This window comes from Dermacentor albipictus, chromosome 8 (assembly GCF_038994185.2).
Source record: "Dermacentor albipictus isolate Rhodes 1998 colony chromosome 8, USDA_Dalb.pri_finalv2, whole genome shotgun sequence".
In the NCBI taxonomy this organism is placed as follows: Eukaryota; Metazoa; Arthropoda; class Arachnida; order Ixodida; family Ixodidae; genus Dermacentor; species Dermacentor albipictus.
The window spans coordinates 111,678,586-111,698,733 of NC_091828.1; the positions used below are offsets into that span (position 1 = coordinate 111,678,586).

General features: G+C 45.5%; 1 protein-coding gene across 1 annotated transcript in view; it reads left to right on the plus strand.

The window, feature by feature from the left end:
* The window catches only part of osp (myosin phosphatase Rho interacting protein outspread), a 108,444-nt gene that overhangs the window by 51,580 nt on the left and 36,716 nt on the right, over positions 1 to 20,148 (plus strand). Inside the window, exons 2-7 of the mRNA XM_070524104.1 lie at positions 10,011 to 10,091; positions 13,723 to 13,788; positions 14,440 to 14,591; positions 16,206 to 16,323; positions 17,052 to 17,187; positions 18,151 to 18,193. Coding sequence (XP_070380205.1) covers positions 10,011 to 10,091; positions 13,723 to 13,788; positions 14,440 to 14,591; positions 16,206 to 16,323; positions 17,052 to 17,187; positions 18,151 to 18,193 — 596 coding nt within the window. The remainder of the gene's footprint in view (positions 1 to 10,010; positions 10,092 to 13,722; positions 13,789 to 14,439; positions 14,592 to 16,205; positions 16,324 to 17,051; positions 17,188 to 18,150; positions 18,194 to 20,148) is intronic.

The window sequence follows — 20,148 nt, forward strand, 5'->3', positions numbered from 1 at the left end:
AGAGTGCGCTGGGGGGCGGAGACATATTGTGCATGTTTTTCATTTTGTTTTTTGTTTTGTTTTCGATGTACATGGGAGATATCTTGCGTCTTAGTGCCTATCTGCCGAGCCAGGTTGTGTCTCCACTGCCTGCAGCTCCACTTTCCCCAGACTGCACACCGACTTTGGGCCGAACTTGGAAATAACGTTGGACAAATGTGGTTACCAACGTTGGCCCGGTACTCGCATTTGACTGGAACCCGTTCCATTGTTGGCCTGCTGTGGCAGTTATTTCTGGACCGCCACAAGACCAATATTACCGCCAGAACATGACCAGTGGCGGCCTAACATGCAGCCATCACACCCAATGTCAGGTCAACGCATGACCACGGCAGCAGCCAATGCTGGACCGGTGTTGCATTCACGATTTATGTGCCCATTCTGCACCAAACATGCGCATTTGCGTTTCGCTTGTCACCATTCATTTTTGCGTTTTGGCTACCACATTTGTTATTACGTCGAAACCACGGAGAGTACAGCGTATTTGCAGAATAAAAAAAAAAGAGAGGAAAAAATATTAACAAAAGTGTGTCCGGAATCATTGAAAGCTGTATTCTAAGAGTTCTCCGATCATTTGTGATCGATTTATGATCGATCATTTATGATTTATGAAGCTCGCCATCGCAATGCAACACTCCGCTGTGACAAACTTTTGGTACCCAGCTGACCCTTCGACAATCATCCCGATTTGTAGAATTAAGGACACTGTTGTATAAGAATTAGCGGCCATGTGCTGTTGTCAAGAGTTCACGCATCTGCCGACAGGTGACGCGCCAATATGACGTCTCCCGAAAGCTTTTGAAACTCGGCGATATATGTTATTGAACACCGCCATCCGGAATGCCACCTGTGACGTCGTGTGCAGCCATGACGTCTGTAGCCAGCTGCATTTTTCGCCACCCTAGCATTGAAGTCATTCGACTGTCTTGTGCGGGGTCGTTGAACTTGGGTAATACACGTTCCAAGTGTTTCATCGCCTAATCCTTTTAGAAGGCGTGTAAATGTCGGCCTGAGCTTGCGTGCTTGTCCTTGACCTTTACCTGACTTGTCCGGAATCAAACATTTGCTCGATACCGCTGATATATATATATATATATATATATATATATATATATATATATATATATATATATAGGGAGTGTGAAAGCGGATCGTAACGGGTTCCGGCTCTCACTGCATTGTACAACCATAGAATGTAGAATGAAATCGATGAGAGCCAAATGCAGAGGTGTCCATGCTTGCCGCGTTCGGGGTGGTACAACATTGTCGGGGAAGCGATACAAAAAGCGCTCGCCATTCATCGATAGTATTTTTCCACATTCTTAACGATCCGTCAAAGCATTGCAAGTGAAGTCAGTCTTTGGACGGCGTCCTAAATTGCGAAGCCTAGTCAGTCGTCTGGCACAAGGCGCGACGGGAAACGGATCTCGGAGGGCAGCACTGTGGCGCGAGTCAGTTGGTTCGCGATCTTGAAGCAAAATTTGGCCAGCGCGAATAAAACGAGACGAAAGTCGAGGAACACGAAGAGACACAGACGGGGCGCTGACTTCCAACCGTTTATTTGAGCATCCAAGCAATATTTATTCCTTAACTATCACAAAAAATTATAAGAAAACTAAGAGTCATACGATCTCTACGCTATTACAACGTTTCATTGGCTAAAGGAAACCATCGACAATTTTATGTCCTCATCAAGCAGCGACAGTGCCGGTGTTATGATGCATTATTGCTTTGCTTTCGTGAAGCAAGAATGCATCAGTACACCGTCACTGTCACTGCTTGATAAGGAGATAAAAAAACATGCACCTGAGCCTGCATAAAGCGGAAGATCCCAGACTGAGATGAAGAAGTGTTTCAGCCAACAGTCTGGGTACCCACATTCCCTTCCCTCCTAATCCCCATCAGCGGCCTAGAGCCGTCCCCTTCCTTAAAATAAAGGCTTTATTCATTCATTCAGATGGTTTCCTTTTAGCCTAGGCAATGTTGTAATATCGTAGACATTGTATGACTCTCAAGTTTTCAAGTTTTTGGTAAATTTAAGGTATAAATATTACTCTGACGCTCAAAATAAGCAGCTGCAAGTCAGCGTTCGTCTGTGTCTCTTCGTGTTCCTCGTCTTTCGTCTCGTTTTATTCGCGCTGGTCAAAGTTTGCTTTAATCTAGGAGGCCACGTTTTTTGGCGCACGCGGTCGTTAGCCGTTCGATGCTAGTGAAGCCGGAACTGTTTTGCAAGCTCTAGAACGCATCGCAGGAGCAGAATTGTGTAAATTTGGCAGCGTAATAACATTCACCACGCGGTCTAGCTAAGTCACAAAAGCTCTCGTTGGACATTTGCACAAGGCCGCAGTGAACATTTTTTTGGCGCCGGTAAACATCTTGGTGCTGGTTTATCACGTGCTTAAGACGCTCACACTAAATATGAGATTGTCTGGTTGATTCGGTAAAATGACCTTCCATCTCTCTCTGTCTCTCTCTCTTTTGTCTATGTGTCTTTTTTGCGGCAAGCTGAGTGTGATGATACCTTCGAAAGATGACGCGCAAACTACATGAGATAAATTTTTAATAGCTCTCGCGTTGTCGAACTCTCGTGCGAGATACTTTCGTGCGCACTATAAACGTTCAGAATTTAGTATTCAACTACACATTTTCTCTCATTGCAGGTGCAGTCTGATATCTATAAAAAAATTACTACGCAACAGTCGTAGTAATTTTTTTCTCTCTCTCTCTTTTTTTTTTTTACCGCCCTGATGGTAACGGTGTTGATCTCGGGACAAAACGAGCACTCTCAAGGGTGCGAAATTTTTTTACTTATACGACGCATGCCTGCCGACGCCGTGGGAACGCCCTAGTGGCCATTGGTGGCGACGTTTAGGTGACGTCATGCAGGGTCACTGCGAGCGCACCCTATATCGGTGGGAAAGCGAAGAAATAACACTCGTATAGGCGAGACAGTCGGGTGGTTTGCGGGCACTGCCAAGCCTAACTTGTTGCTTCGTGTAAGGTCGTTACTATTTCCTAGAACGCGTATATGTGTGTATATATGTGTCACGGCACGTGTGTGTGTGCTTAGATGGGCGTTCAGATAGTGCCGCGAAAGGAACTGGAGGAAGTTACAACCAGCTCTGAATATTAGTTGCAGTGGAGGACGTCAAGAAAGTGCGCACCGCTTTTTTTTTTCGTTCGTATAAGGTATAGTAAAGCGTGGGACGCCGGTTGAACAATAGTATCAGCAAGAGTGTAACGGTTTTCTTTTTTCTGTCCCGTCATTGGGACTGCGCGATTTCGGTCAGCGCCTTGGCGTTTGACTTCGTGAGACCCACCGGCAGCAGGCATAGTGCACGCGAGGTCTCGCGTGTATTTATTGGCTTGCGCAAAGACGCAGCCAGAAAAAAAAAAGGAATGCAAGAAAAAAAGAAAAGGTGTGTGCGGGGGAGGGGGGATTAGGGGTTATCCGTGTTGTAGCTATGTGTGACCTTAGAGTCTGCGCCGGTTGTAGTAGTGTAGTTGTGGTAATTCGGAGGGGGGGGGGGGGGGTCGAGCTGTTATATTTTTTTTTCTGCGTTTTATTTCTCTCTTTTTTTTTTCATGGCGAACTTGTTCTGGCTGTGGCAGATGCATACACGCGAAAAGGAAGCGATGCTGTAGGAACACGGGAACCGTGCTATTACTTTTAAACTCATTTATTACGAGAAAAAAAAAATACGCTTAGTGTACGCAAGCAACATTGTATGTGCACTTTCAGTGCTCGAATTTTTTTTGTGTAATCATTTTAGAGCGAATAGCTTTCCTTGCCTTTTTTTTTTCGCCCGTTTTTTGGCAGTCGCAGGATTTTTGTTCCCTTTTTTCGTGTGGCGAACGCGTCGTGTGCTAACGCTAAAAAAGTTCACCTGCGTGAACTTGAGTTTTTTTTTTCCTTTTTTCTTGTGGTCTCCTAAGCTATATCCGAACAAGGAACGGTACGTTCTTTTTTTTTGTTTTGCATTCGTTAAAGGAGTAACTGACACACGTTTTCGCTGTTGTATGAACTATACAAAATCGCATACTCAAGCGCGAGAAATTGAAGTGCATAGTGGACTAACTTTAGAAAAGTTTCTAGTTTACATTTTTCAGTTATCTACGATACGGTATACATGTTGAAATTTACGAATTGCAGCCTCCGAGTTTGTAGGCGTATCCACTTGGAACGAATTCTTAGAATGACACAAGATTGCAGTTAATTTTGTGCTTGAACGCATGAAACGCCGTTATATAAAAAAAGTAAGCGGAAAAACGGCGAATTTTTTTTACCTCAAGTTTGACGGTGCATATGTCTCAAAACCGGTTTCATTCTCAGGGCGTCTTCCAAACTCTCCGGCTACGATTCCTAAATTGCAATATGTGGCGCAAAGTTATTAGCGAAAAACTTAACCAGTGAAATTTTTCTAGTTAGTCGTTTACGAATTTTGATTTGCCGTAGAAGCGATGTCCGGCTTTTTTCGAATAAGCCAGTTCAAGGATGAGATCTGTGCTATCGGCAACAGGCGATATATAAAAAAAATTCTATGCAATTAGAAAACAAAACAGCTACGACAAAAAAGAACACCCTGTGTACGGTATGTACCAGGGTGCTACCAGGGTATGTACCAGGGTACCAGGGTGTATGTACTTCTAGCATGTGAAAGGATCAAACTCAACAAGCACGAAGGTGAGGAAAAGTAGGGCAGTTACACTTGGTACTAAAAGTTGACGTTAGAATGCCGGGCCTGGCGTCATGGACATCATCGGGACATCATTACACGGAGCAAAATTTACTGATTTCGTGAAAAATTCAGCACAAGCTCCGCTCACACACACAAAAAGAAATACGTACTCCACCGGCCCTCTGTGCCACTGCGCTCCACAGCATAGTTACTGAGAGGATGCCTACATTGAAAGAAGTTCGTCTCTGCCGTGACGTCACGGAAACGAGCGAACGTAATTGGTTGGCGCATATCTTTATAGAAATCAAATATTCGAGCGGCACCTTTCAAATATTCGAGTGGGTACCTTTCGCCCGAACTTTTGGGTTGTCCAATTATGGTGGAGAAAACGAAAGCCAGACTGCGTTTCGCTCCAGAAAACCGCAGCGTCGTTACGTCAATGTGGCGTCACGTGACCGAGCCTACAGTTCATATAACTCAATGCAAAGCTCGTAGTTGCATTTTTATGTGCTGGAGTGATGTTTCAGCTGTGGATAGCCTAAATGATAAATTACTAATTAATTAATGTAGTCAAGTGCAACAGAAAAGCATTTCACCGTTTTTTTTTGTACACATGTTTACTCTCCTTGGTCGGAAATCAGTGTCAGACAATTTGTTCAATTTCTCTTGATGCGAAACTGTGTTTGTGCATTACAGGGTTAATGCTTGGGCGTTATGCAGGGTTAAATTTGCTTTCGCGCTGTGTACTCTTTTGGAGCGTGCGCTCAGCTTCCGGCGGTAGTGCGAGGGTGCGAGGCAGCCGTAAATGTTCTTTGTACGTGCCATCTTTGTAGTAATTTGCACTGTGTATAGTAGTGCTGGCGCGTGGACGCGGGTTTTCCGTTAGGCCTAACGCGCGTACGCACGACAGCAGATGCGGCGTTGCACTTGTTTGGTCGGTATATATGTAACACGCCCACATCGCGGTGCACGAGCACTTCAGGCGCGGAACGCGGTTGGCGTGCTTGCGTGCGGTTCGCGTGCGTTCCAGGGCTTCGTCCGCTTCCTCCGGGGTTTCCGTTTTCGGGGATTGCGCGCTCTTGCGCGTACATCTTTTCCTTTATTTGTTCTTCTTTCTTTTTGCGGGCTTTCTCGTCGCTGTACTACACACCGGGTGCCGCCGGCACGCTATAGGGTCGCCCGGGCCGCTCGTTCGGCCCGCTTCCTGCGTCGACACGGCGCATGCGTGCGTAACGGTATGGGAAGGAAGAGCCAGAAGACAAAAGGAAGAAGTAAAAGAAAGAAATATAGAGCGGCCGCCACCGTTTCCCCCCGCGCGCTGCCGGAAGCGACGTACGTTACCCGCTTTTTTGCCCAACCCTGCTTGCCCTTAAAGTGCAGCGTGTGTGGGTAATGTGCGTGCGTGCGTGCCCGCCGTCTGTTCCACCGTCTGCGTGTGTGCCGTCTGCTAAGTGCAGCCCTCTGCTCCCGCCCCGACGCCGGTGTCGGTGTGGATTAGTGCCGCGTCGGTGCGCCTCTGTGCGGAAACGCGCTCCATGAGGATGTGCGTGTGTCCCGTCGTGGGAAGCCGTGTGCGTGCGTATGAAAAAAAAGGAGGGTTGGGGAGAGAGAGGACGTTGCGTTCACAAGAGACGGGAAGCCCCGGCCCCGACAGAAGTGTCCAAATTCCGCGTTAGAGGGCGCCGTCTGCGTTGTTGCGCGCGGGCGTGACCGATGACCCAGTGCACGCGTACGTCCCCCCCCCCCCCTCGTCAGCTCCGGTCTGCCTTAGCTGCCTTTCCGCCACCGTGGTTATATAGAGATGTCACGCTGTGATGAGGCTTCCGCGAATACAAAAGGACCCCCCCCCCTCCTCCTCCCTCGCCCCCCCCCTCTCTGATTCTCGCGCCGTTACGATTCGTTAGCGGGGGGGGGAGGGGTTCACGGAAGTTGACGAAGGATGGCGAGGACGCATAAAAACAAGAAGTAACAGGACGTCGAACGGTATACGCATTGCGGAACTGGCGACACCTGCTCGTTAGCGTAGGAGCAGGTGGTGGTGGTGGTTGATAACGGTTTGGAGGAGCGTGAGAAAATATCCGCTCCAAGCGGTGGCTCGTATAATGCGGTTCTGTCTCTCCCTTTCTGATTGGTGGCGTACCTGTGTGTGTGTCTGTGTGTGTGTCTGAAGGATCCTGACTGTAATTTGTTATATCCGCTATGACTGCGGTTGCGGTGTGGCGTGTTTTTTCTTGTCGGTGTTGTCTCTTGGATGCGGGGCTATGCTTTTCCGGTTCCGTTTGCTTTTTGACATTTTTTTCCGCTCTCCACCGTGGCGCTGCCCTAGAAGCATTGTTGAATATGGCGGTTATGATTATGAGGGAATTTCCCTTTGAAACGGGGTGGTCGTGTGTGCCACCGCACTTCAGCACATACTGTTAAGTTCATATGCAACTTTACTATCGTTAGATGATTGTTTTAATTTTACCTATTTGATATATCACTTTGGTAAATTCATGATCGCATCATTCTGAGACTGTATACCAGTTTTTATTCAACCTTGATCAACTTGCAAGATGACAAGGGCCTTCTTTTAAATGTAACCCGACGGTAACTCAGTAGGTAATGTGCAAGTCTTGCAAGTGTGCCTCATCGCACACCTAGTTTGACCTAACCACATTGGCGGACCTCCGGTTAGAATCGTAACTAAGGTGTCAAACGCCGCCATCTTGCTCAGGGCAGAAAGCTGTGCGGGAAAGCCTGCTTACGGAATTTCGCTAGACGTCATTTAAAGGGCCCCTGAAACGGTTCGGACAAATCTTGTAGGCGCGTAGGGTACAGCTTAAGCAGAACAATCGCACCACAATTTAAGTGAAGCGTTACGTATTAATGGAGCTGCAAGCGATTAGAAGTTACCCTCCTCCCTAGCCATGCTTTTCCTCCTCAACTCGCTCGCCGAGCGAGCGGCGCTAAGCTCCGCCTTCACTGGTTCAGCGTCACGATGCGACGTCACATCGCTCACTTCCGGTTGTTTAGGAGCACGCCCCCTCCCGCGCGAGACCTCTCCGCTAGCCGCTTGGCCGTCAACCGAGAGCTATCGAAGCAGCGTGCGTTGCGAGCATTCTGTCGTAGCGCCGAACGTGTCCGGTACTCCGCTAAAAACAGGCAAGCTGGTCATTTCGGCAAATGACTGGAGGCATAAACTCAAGCTGATGAAGGAACTTTAGCGTAGACGTACGTGAGCAGCCTGATAGGTCTGCACGGTCCAGACACTTGCTGGCGCAGCGCTTAACCAGTCAAACAAAGCGCTAATATTGCTCTAACCAAGTGTAAAGCATTTTAAACATTTATAAATCAACGTGTTGATGATTACACTCCTGCGAAAAATACACACCAGCAGCAAAGAATACACTTCGTTGCTGCTACTGTGTATGGTTGAGCTCTGTGCCACCAGGTGGCTGCACCGTGCAGACCGTTCACATCTGCCCTTCTGCTCATCTCGTCGTGGCTCATCCCGGCACAGTCAAGCGGCCAGACCCTGTCCCCTTGCGCTTGCGTTTGCCCTAATATTGGACTCGCGGTTTGCAGGTCGCTAGGTTTGCAGTCCACAAGGCAACAAAGTGGAATCATAGTGCTCGCGAAAAGACTGAGACCGACTCTGACCGCGGAGCTCTCGTCAAAATGGAGTACGTTGTAACACAAGCAGACGACACTTGCTGTGTGCCGGAAGTGCTGAAGTGTACTGAAAAACTATTCTTGTGTATTCTCTTTAAGTTATTTTCTTTTTACAAAAACAAAGTAACTAACATTCCAACTATTACGAGCATCATTTGTTCACCGTAAGGTTGGAAAAATTATCGACCACGCGCCCTGGTCAGCCAATCAGATAGCTCGCTCATGTGACGTAATATGGGTTATTTGCATCATATGGGTAGGGGCGGCTTAAAATTCTGCCGAGCAGTGCGCTGCGATCGGCAGCGATGGGTATTTTTAAAACCTTATATTAAATTACACGCTTTACGCAGAGCACTTAGATGCATCAATTAATGATCAGAAGAACCTACTCTAACGACTCAGTACGTTTGTAGAAAATCGCCAAAATCGTTTCAGGGTCCCTTTAAGTTTTATCGCAGAACTTGTGCTCAATGGCAAAACATACGAGGCTGTAGTTGTTCACTGGTGCTTTCTTTTACTTTAAGACTTGCAGCTCGCTGTTGGCTAGTGCATTTAATAGAACATTTGAGAATCGATGAATTTATGGGTACAAAACAGCTGTGCCATGAGCATAAGCATTTAGGCTGCGAGACAAACTTTAGGAAATGCAATTGCCGGGTTGTCGAGAATACTGCTTGATCAATAAAAGACTGATAAATTTGCAAATAGTAAAAAGTACCCTACGCTGGTCTATTCTAAGTGTCTGTTCTCTTGTGGAACTTCATCTGGTTTCCTTAACGCAGTATTTTGTTTTCTTGAACAATTGTTCTTGTGCCTTTTAGTGTAGATAAAAACACTTCCTTAATTGGGGCATAACCCACCCACACGACTTGGTCCGCTGTCAGTTTTATGGCAACCTGATTTAGTTAGTTTTTACAAACTTTAAGGAGTTGGTGCTTACCGCTGCTTTGTTATCACTCAAATCACGCAACAAGACTGCATATTTCTTTAGTTTGCATGCTTAAGTAAAGCACTTGACATCGTTGGCTCTGGTGGTTTTTCGTGATTTCTATGTGCCAACAAGCAGTGAAACCATTCCACATCTCCATGATGGTTTGTTTGTCGAATGGCGAGGAGTGCCCGTACTGCGGCGGTTGATAGTTTATCTCTGGACAAACCAGGAAAACAAGGAGGCCAGGAACTTAATTCAACAATGTAGACCGGTGTATATAGACTTGTTGAATAACCTCATAACGAGAACAAGGCAACAAGAAGTGCAAAAACTCGGGGCTCTCACGAAAAACAGACAGCGCTTGGGATAATAAGATCAGTTGTGTATGACACAGTGTCGCTGATGTACATGCTCTTGCTCATGAATCGCTACTTCGCCAAGGCACAAGGAAAGTACATTAAAACCTCGATGTAACGAACTTCGGCGTAATAAAATTTCGATATAACACAGCAAACCGCTGATTTTACCGAGTTCGTTATATTGAAGTTTAGCTGTATTGCCAGCCTTGGCGAATATTCGGTGTTTGCTGCAGTGCGCGGTATTGTGGCATTGTGTACATACGTAATGTTCGCATATCAAGCAAGAAACTGTGCATGACACGTACTCGTAATCTAACATTACGTGCTCCTTCTTCTCGCTGTGTGCAGGCCACCCGGAAAGTGTCGACCTGTGGCTACTTGTTCGTGGCTCCCGACTGGGACTTCTCGCAGGCGGTCAATCGGACGAGGGTGAGTCGAGAGCCTTTGCCCGAAGGCGCACGAAACTCGCCTTACGAGAGCAACGGGGACGCGGAGAGAGATACGTCCTTGTTGCTTCACGTGTGGTTAGATCCCTGCATATCAACGGGCACGAGGTCGTGTGCTTCGTTTGCGTATGATATCGTTTGCCCATCGCAAGTATAGTCTCGAAAAGCGGAAAGTCTCGTTGCCGCTTCACAACAAAGTAGCAGGCAACGAAGCCAGCGAAAGCGTAAATGAGGTTATTGATATACGCTTATTTGAAAGCGTAGAGATAATGAGGCGAAGGGAAATGAAAGTCGACGAAAAGATAACTTGCCGCAAGATGGGCATCGAACCTGCATTATTGGCATTACGCGTACAATGCTTTACCAATTACGTTACACGGCGTGGGTCATTTGCCCGCCCCGTTTATTGGATGTTTTTGTACGAGATTATCCCTGCGAGTGCTAGCCAGTGCCGCTCATAGCCAAGGCGGCGGACATGAAACTTTCTTTTCTATAATGAGGCCATGATAAAAGCATTGCACGTGTAATGTGAGTGATGCGGGTTCGATCCGCATCCTGCGGCAAGCTTTTCATTTCGTCCACATTCATTTCCCTTTACTTTATTATTTGTACTTTTCACTTAGGCGTTACGATGAACATTCCCATACACAGTCGAACTAGAACCTCGTTCATGTGTTTCGAGAAACAACGCGAGAGAGAAAAAAAACGTACTAACCAGGAAAACGTATGATCCGAAGTCGCTAAAAAATTCGGCGTCAACCAGCAAGTAGTTGACATCTTCGGTAATGCGAAATGGGCGAATCGTTGGAGCACGACACGCCGACCCGCGCGGATCCGAGCTTTCGGGGCCTGATACGAGTGCTGTCGTTTCTGTTTTTCGGTTTCGGCGAGCTTACGTTTACATCCTCCGAATCCGGCGCGGGACGGCAGCTCCTTCGGGCGGGCCGTTTTGGCGGGAAGTTTTGACGTGCCCACTCGGGGACAATCGTTGCGGCACAAGGCGCCGACGCGCGCGTATAGATGGTGAGACCGGAGCGGCCCGAGATGCGCCAACGCCACCTAGATGGCGTTGGACGCGCGCGTTGTCGTTATCATATTGTGTAGAGTTTTGAGACGGCGACGGTATTTAGGGTGGCTAGAATTCTAGCCACACTTGCGCCGGGAAACCCAAACGAAATCGAGCTGGTGAGCGCGCCGGAATACGATGCCGATGCGGCCGGAGCGAAACACGACAAGGATGTCGATGCTCGGGCGTATTGCCAATTCACGGTAACACAAGCACAGCGCGAAAGACGGGCACGAGGTCCACTCTTCTTTTGCGCTGTGCTTGAGATGCGAAGCATGACGCTCACTTCGCACCGCCTGCAGCAGGGAGCGGCGGGGCGTTTGGGGCTATCGTCTATTGAAAGCCATGAGTAGTCTTCCGACGGCAGTACGCCACGCGCGCCGTGAAACGGATAGGTAAATATGCTCATCGCATAGTTATGAACGCGACGTGCGACGACCTGCGAGGAGATTCGCTGGTACCGGAAGAGGAAGCCGAGTGCGTGCCGGCGTTTTCACGTGACTCGTGGGGGGGGGGGGGGAGTACTGCGGGGAAGCTGCCGTTCTGGGCGCTCTTCACTCTCGATCGCGCGTGCCTCGCGGCTTTTCCTCTTCACGTGGAATCTAACGACCTGAAAATGTATCTTACGATCGCAATTTGGCGATGTGCTCAACGTTGCTGCAGAAAAATCGTGTTTTCCGGGAACGTATTAACCGGTAAACAAAGAAGAAAGAAGCGTCGACGCCGGAAAATAGTACGAAATGGGATCGTATCAACGAGGTTCTATTTTATTTCATCTGGCTTCATTGTCTGTTACTTCGTGCAGTTGAGACTAACGAAAATTTGAGCCCCGCAGGTTACCTTATTCCTGTTGCTGATTGCAACTCCATTGGTTACGAGCCCTGTTACTGGGGCTCCCCTGCGTGCCTACAACTCTGGAGCTCATGAGAGTCAGGATTGATTCCTGTGAAGCTCTGATGCTTTGCTGCAGCATAAGTTCTGCGGAGGCCCTTGTGTGTGGTGCCATAATGAGCCCTATCGTGCCCTCAGTGACTTAAGAACTTTCGAAATGACTACGAACTGCGTACATGGCGTGGTGGTCAAGATTGGATAGAAGCCGCATCAGTTCAGCTTGACTAGCCTCATCTTGTGCACAGCCTGCCAGCACACATGGCAAACCAGAAGGCAGGAATCGTGAACTGCTACCTTTATTTGTAAACTTGTTAAAAGAGACACTTTTTGTAGATTATGTCAAGAAGGTTTGCAGAGCACATCAGAGGTGCACTGATAACAAGCTGGTTTACATGGCAGTCAAGGCTTAGCCAAAACAAGCTCCAGCCTGTTACTCATGCTTCGCATTGATTGAACAGCTTTGGAGCATGCATCTTCATCATCACACTTGGTATGCACTTAGTATAACAAAATTGTGAATTTTAATTCAATTTGATAAAAATGAATTTTTTTTCCACACGTGCAACCACATGTTGGAGGATTCAAGCTGTAATTCTAATCCTCTGACGCTGAAACTTGCAAGTCAGTGATGAAACTCTAAAGGAAGCTTATGGTCATGAACTAATGATTCAAAGGAAAATTGTTCATGTTCTGTTTGAGTATATAGGTAAGACAGCAGTATGGACTAGAAGTTACATGTAGTTAAACAATACCTTTGCTGAGGCTAAAAAGAACCGTGTTTGGGCAGGTCACATGACGTTCAGTAATGTTTAAAGCTGGGCGTGTTGGTGACTAATCATCGTGCCGCGTAGATGAAGCAGTGTACTGCACAGGACAAAAGAGAGAGAACACAAGGAAACATGACACTTGCTGTGACAGTCAACGCTGCGTTGCCTTGTGTTCTCTCCGCCTTTCCAGTTCAGTGCGCTGCTTCACCCACATGGCATGATGATCATGTGACGTGTAGCATAGATGAAGAAGGTACGTTAGATTATGCAATGGTTCCCACGAGATAGACAGTATGGTCAAGGGCAGCAGAGGCTACATGGAGCTATGAAATTGGTAAATTTTCAGACAGGTGACACATTCGTCCGCTACAGGACATTGTTAACTTCACTTCTCTTTAGAAAGCCTTTATTTTGCTTGGTTTGTAATAAGGCGGACGATGATATGTCAGTGCCATCATGTAAAAACTAAGCTGCAATCAGTCCTGAGATACTATATTGTTGTCTCATTTAATAGTGGGGGGTGCTGTACTGTAACTTCTTGGAAAGATGTGCACTGTGCGTTTTTACGCTCGGTGCATGGTGCCATGGAAGAAGAACATTTTTATAGTGCTTTAAAACACTAGGTGTTGCTGAGCATAAGCACAAAGCTCCTAAAATGGATAATTGGCCAACATTTTGTTTGATCAGGGAGAGAATGCATATTGGGGAACTAAAATATAGAATGCTGGCCAAAGTGGTGTAATTGAAAGTGTTGGACTTTCTTCAAGCTCTTAAACATTGGACAAAGTGATGCGGTCAGAGGAGTTGGATGTTCGAAGTCCTAAAAAACAGGCATAGTGCTTGAGATGATGACCGTTCGTTGTTTGTGATGATGTGTTGTCCCTTTGCAGAGGTGGCAGAGGCGCTGGTTTGTCCTCTACGACGACGGAGAACTTACTTACTCTGTGGATGAGCATGTGAGTGTTCGTTCCAGTAATATCAAAGCACAGTGCAGTCTATGTTGCCAGTTCGACCAGTGTTTAAAAGAAGGCATCGAGTGGCTTTTGTGTGCCGATGTGACATTTCCAACTTGCCATACTTTAATTTTATATGAAGGTCCCAGCTCTCTAAGCCCTAGAGAAAGTACTGGCAAGTATGAGAGCGCCCCAAATAATTTACTCTGCTGAATGTGTCTGGAAGCCTCTTTCTGTTCCAGTATTGAAGTGGTTGACGGGTCGTGATGTAACAATACATTGCTGCAACTGCTACATGCGAGCGCAGTAACAAGAAGCGTGCGTAGCACTATTGCTAATTTTTTTTATGGACAACATTATCGTGTCTAGTCTTATTGCTACATGACTTCAGCAAGTTTTGTTCTGCATCACAACTCCACCATAATGTCGATGACATCAGCTCCAGCATTTCGGGACCTTTCATTAAATTATTTTGCAAGTGTTTCCCAGCCCTTGTGCTTGGTCATCGTTTTAATGCTAGGTGTCAAGGCATAGTGTCTGCTTCATTTTACTGTTACTTCTGCTAGCAATGCATCCTGTTATGTGTGATGGCGTGTTTCTCTGCTGCACAACACGGTGGGCCTAACCGAATGGTCTTGTCGTGTCTTCTTTCAGCCGAACACAATCCCGCAGGCGGTGATTGACATGACCAAAGTCGTGGCTGTGGCTCACGCCGAGGAGCTCACTGGAAACCAGTTCTCTATTGCCATCACCACGCCGGACAAGGTCCACTTTGTCAAAGGCACAGGTCGCGATGACAGCAAGTGGTACGTGTAACCCAGAATGACGGGCACTGTGATGTGGTGCCCCATTGAATTTATGCCTCAGACTATAAAAGGCTGCACTGTAGGGGTGCTCTCCGGCATTCCTACTACAACATTATGCCCCATTTCATACTTAGCAGGCAGCACTGCAGGAGCTACGCAAGTACTGTGTGGTCACACGCGTTTAACTCCGTGCATTCCGCCATGCGGTTGTACTTGATCTGCGATGCTTTCTGCTGAATAACTACTTCATGTCTCACAACTAAAACTTGTGGACATAATGTTTGGTCAAACCATATATTATTTATGCATCGATGTGCCCTGTGTTTTAGTTGCAGGCGCAAGTGATGCACTGCAATTTCTAGTTGCAGAAACGTTTCACTCTGCTAGTTTCATTCTAGATAGGTTCAGATATGCGACACCTGCTGTGTAATAAATACATAATATTTTGCGACATGAAAGTATAAGGCTTAATGTCGCATTTTATAACGTGATGCATGCCTAGACCTTTTCTTTTTTTATGCATGGTGCTGTATTCTAAAGTGATAGTGCAAAAGGCCCCATGTCGCAAAAGATCTATCGGTGTCGGCGGAGTTGTCCATGAGCGAAAACTTACATATCTGTTGAGGTATATTTATACGCCATGGCTTGCTATATGAGATTCAGTACATACGGGTTATATTGCCACACCGTTCTATCACTAAAGTTGCTCATACCTTGTCTCACATTCTTAGCAAAGTTATTCCTCGGAATTTTGAGTATGACAGCCCACTAACAAATGTCATGAAACAAAACACCAACAGCACATGCCTTTTACATAAAACCTTCTCAGACTGAAATATTAAAAGTGCGAAACAATAACAGAAACCTCAAAATGTTGTAATTTTTTTGGTGTGGCTTTGTGCTATCTCCAGGCTCCAGGATTGACCCACGCAAGAGGCCACATTTCTACAAGAAAGCTTACCTTCATGCATGATGTTTGCCAGTAAACATTACGGTTACATAAGCTGCAATTGCAGGGAAGCATGAGAAGCAGTCGGGAATCTGAATGCTGTTGCATACCACTCTTAAAGGCGAGGCTTAAGCCTCTTCCAAACTTTTTCACGCAATGTACAAACTTTGTCAAGGACTTTGTCACGAAACTGTAGTGAAAGCACAACTTGCAAGGCCTATCTTTTAAGAGAGAGTATTCCAATATTGGACACAGTGAGATTCCGTCACATTGCCGAATTCAAGATCCTGTCAGCTCTGATTGGCTCGTAGAATGGCCACGCCCCCTCTGATTTGAGCTGCTGAGCTCAAAGGTGTGGGTTCGAATGTGGCTGCTGTGGCTGCACTTGGTTACAGAGGTGAAATGCAAAAATGCTCGTATACCATGCATTGGGCACACATTAAAGAACCCCGGGGAGGGGGTCAAAAATTTATTCTGAATTCCGCCGCTACAGCATGCCTTACATTTAGATCATCGTTCTGGCATGAGTAACCAACCATGCCAAAACTATGATCTGAATGTGAGGCAATTTAAATAACATGGTAAAATTTGAAAGTGCTCAGATTGGCACCCCAGTGTTTGCTGATGTCTTAGTTGGTGACATTGCTTGATGTGACGTCGTGCAGGTGGTTCGACGTGCTGTCCCAATTTCCGAGCAACATGGTGCGCAGCAAGAACAAGCACAATGCCTGCAATCTTGCGCTTGCGAAGTCAGCGCCTTCTGTCAACATCCTGTCATGCCAGGTTAGAGATGCTTACATTTTGGCACCTGCTTAGTACGGTTGGCCTGCTTCAATATGTAATGGTTTAACCATCTCCACCCCATGGTGGAGTTGGGTTCGTCAGCAGGTTTCTGGTAAAAACGATCAAGGGCGAGCTCAGCTCTTCTCCCCTCCCCCTGATGATTTCGGCGATACAGTTTATGCTGATAAAGTATTCTTTTAAAACTCTCTATTCTCTAATTTTGTGGTAGTAAGTTGATTATTAAAGCGAAAATTAATCTAAAAGTTCAATTCTTTGAATTTCGTGCTGAAACTCCAGCACCAATACTTCATAGTGACATCACAGGTTTCAAGATATCTTTCTGTATTTTGAGCCATTGTGGCTCTGTTAAAGTTATTGAAACTTGTGGAGCTCAGACCTTAGCTGTTTTAGAATGCGGTGTAGTCAGTCTATCATTGCCACTAAAAATTAACTAGGTGAGCAGATGTACAGATGTGTACAATGTACAGATGTACATTGCACACATTGTGGCATATCAGATGCAGTTGACAGAGCACTAGCGTTTGTCTTTCACACTCTGTTTTTGGCAGCGGCTAGAACTGTCATCATTTGTACAATATCGTACTTTCAATGAGTAAACTCCACGATTAAAGAAAGTCTATTGTGTTGAGGAATTTTATGAGTGAAACTCCTATGTATGGGCTGGCATCAATGTGTCAGGCTGATAAACCTTTTGTCTGGTATTGTAGAACCAGTATGAAGACCGGGGACTTGGAAACAGGGAGAACTATCGCAACGGCACGATAGAAATGCAGCCCACGCAGCAGCCACTGGAGATTCGAAGCAATGGCACGACAAACGTGGTCTCAACAAACAACCGTGAAGGTACTGCAATGACTTCCTTGTTTTCCACTGTGGCACAGAAGGGATTTAGCTGCTAGTACTATTTATTTTTCCGTATTTATTGTTGTTGCTGAATGTTGAACATTTGGAATCAACATTGAAATTCTTTTCACATTTCTCAACTGTCCTGGACTACTGCATACCAAACCTGTTAGGTACAAATCCTGTACACATCATGTGCATTTAACTGTTCTCTGTATGCCATTTGGTCTTCATCAACATTTTTAGTGCTTCTTTTAGGACATTACTGTACTCCTCCGTCAGCCCGCTATTTCGTTTTGCTGCAACTCTCTTTGCACATCAAATTATAGAAAGTGCCTGAACAGTCCAAACTCTCATTTGCACTGTATGCCAGAGTAATCAACAGCAACAATATCAAGAACATATTTAATGTTCAGCTGGCATTATCCAAATAGTCGTCACCGTATGCTTCACAAGCTTGCAAGAGGATGTGGAAGATGCTGTTGGCATTGTAGATGCCGTTGCATGACTGGATGAGTCTGACCGCTTTGTTGGCATGGTCTCTTTTGCTTTTGATGCTTTTTATGCCCACTTTGCCCTAACGCCCGCCTATCGTTTTCAAACGTACTTGATTTTTTTAGGTTTGAAGCAAGCTGCCTTTGAGCTCAACCATGGTGGCACTGGCAATTGGGGGTGGGGGCAACCCCCCTCCCCATCTCCTTCTTGTTTTCTGTGTATTTTGACGACGCCTTCCTCCCGTTAATGCTACCCTGGATCCATCTCTGCTTGAAGTTGTTTTGTTTTTTGGCCTCCTCCTTTTCATGCTTCACTGCGTACCAATTTCTTGGAGGTGTATGTACTCATTGCTGTTCCTCAGTGTATGCTCGAAATGCCATTCAACAAATAGACGAGTCACTATGTTGCTGATTCACTTAATGCAGAAATAATGTGTGCTATGTTTCCTTTCTTTTTTTTTTCTTGCAGCACATGTTCCACATAATGGAGTGCCACTCTGCAGGCTTGACAGGTGGGTCTGTTCGACTCTTAGGCTCAATAATATTGCCATGAAGCTTGCTTGACAGCAGGCATGATGACTTCCGATCTGAACAATGCGGTACGCAGCCTTGCGTTGATCTAATGAAGTTGCATCCGACAGAAAGATAGCTTCATTATACCTGATGTTTGTTATAAGGCTATCTATCTAATATTTGCTATTTGTTCGTCCTTGGAATCACAACGAAAGACAGCTCTTGTTCATTCACCCCATGAAACGGTTTACACTACAATACACTGTCCCCAGCGCAGTCTCATCGTGCGTCACGCCGGTTGCATAACCTTGTGCATCTTTTTGGCTGAACCCAAGCATTCAGTATGTCTGCGCTGCTACGTGCAATTAGTTACGGGAATGACCTCCCAAATAGCGTCACTAAAAATTGCGATCTTGTTGCGTTGAGAAACACATTATTAACCACCCATACAGCTGTTTAGTGATTGCTAATACCATGGCTATTGCTTGAGAGTAAGCTTTAGCTTGGGGGTTCCTGTCTAAACGCAAGGGAAAGGAGAAACCATCTTTCTCGGAAACCACTGCAAAAACTTTTAAAAGAAACCGTTAGAATATGGAGACTGTTGGTAGTGAATTTTTCATTTTGGCCGTCAATTTTTTAAATATTGCAGAAAATGAAACTGTCTAGTTCGCAACTTTGTAACCCTACAGTCTAAAGCTATATCGCAAATCTGTAAATTACATCTAGTGGTACATCTAAAGCAGACAAATTTGATCTATTATACGTGGATCACAAATACACCACTAATACGCGAGTAGCGCTTTTGCAAAACCTTCTTAAACGTTGTAACAAATTCACATTACGTGTAAATTAATGTATCAAATTTGTCCGCCTTGGTTGTTGTGACGAATGCAATCTACAGAACTGCAATATCTATTCTTGGTGTGGTGCTGCGAATTTGTAAACTTCGTGCTTCTATTTTTTCTTTTCAAACTTATCAACTTTTGGCAATTTTTGTAAAAACATTTAGGCCATAAACCAAAATTCTGCTTCCACACTAGAATTTAACTTTTTTTCTCAAATGCTGCAAATTTCTTGAAAAGCGGCCCAGGGCTTACTTCAGAAGAGCATTTCTGTGTTTTACATGTATCTGAATAGGCGGCATTTGAGTTGAGGCCGAGCTAAAGCTTCCTTTTAATGTCTCATTTTAACTATGTGTAAAATTTTTTTTTTCTTGCACGATGAGAAAATTTATGGTGACTTCAGCGTGTACCTTTTATTGCAATTAGCTTTTGTATAATGCCTGGCTCTTCATTTTTGTTTGCTTGTTTTAATGTCCTCTATATTTTTTACAGTATCTATGTATCGTCTCCACTTGCACAATATACCAAATAAGAGCCTGTGAGGAATATGTAAATAAACAAATAAATAAATAAATAAGCATGTACAGCAAAATCTCATTAATTTGACCCACGTTAATTCAGAAAATTCAGAACACGCTGTCCTCGGCAAGAAACATCAGTTAAGATGCTTGCAATAGTTTTTAGTTAGCATGTATTTTGAAATGAACAAGCAGATCACATTTGTTTAAAGCTGAGATGGCTAGTTGGTGCTTTTATATCATAGCTGTCGTCCATTATCTGTAGCCACAACGTTACCTATGTACCAAGATATCTTCCGTACCCTCCTTATTTACTGTGCTTTAATATGGGGAAATGCTACCAGCAAAGTTGAACAAGCTAACAATTCTTCAGAAAGGAGTGATTAAGGCAGTCGAGGATGTTCCATACCTTGAACACACAAGACATTATATATATGTGTGTGTTTGTCACATACACAGTGGAATTTCTATAAACGGAGATCGCTTAAACGGAACTGCCGCTTAAACGGAACACCATCCTCATGGTTGGTTGGTTTTGTACTCATGCAATGCTCCCTGCAATGTCTCACAGTAAATGGAACTCCTGATAAGTGG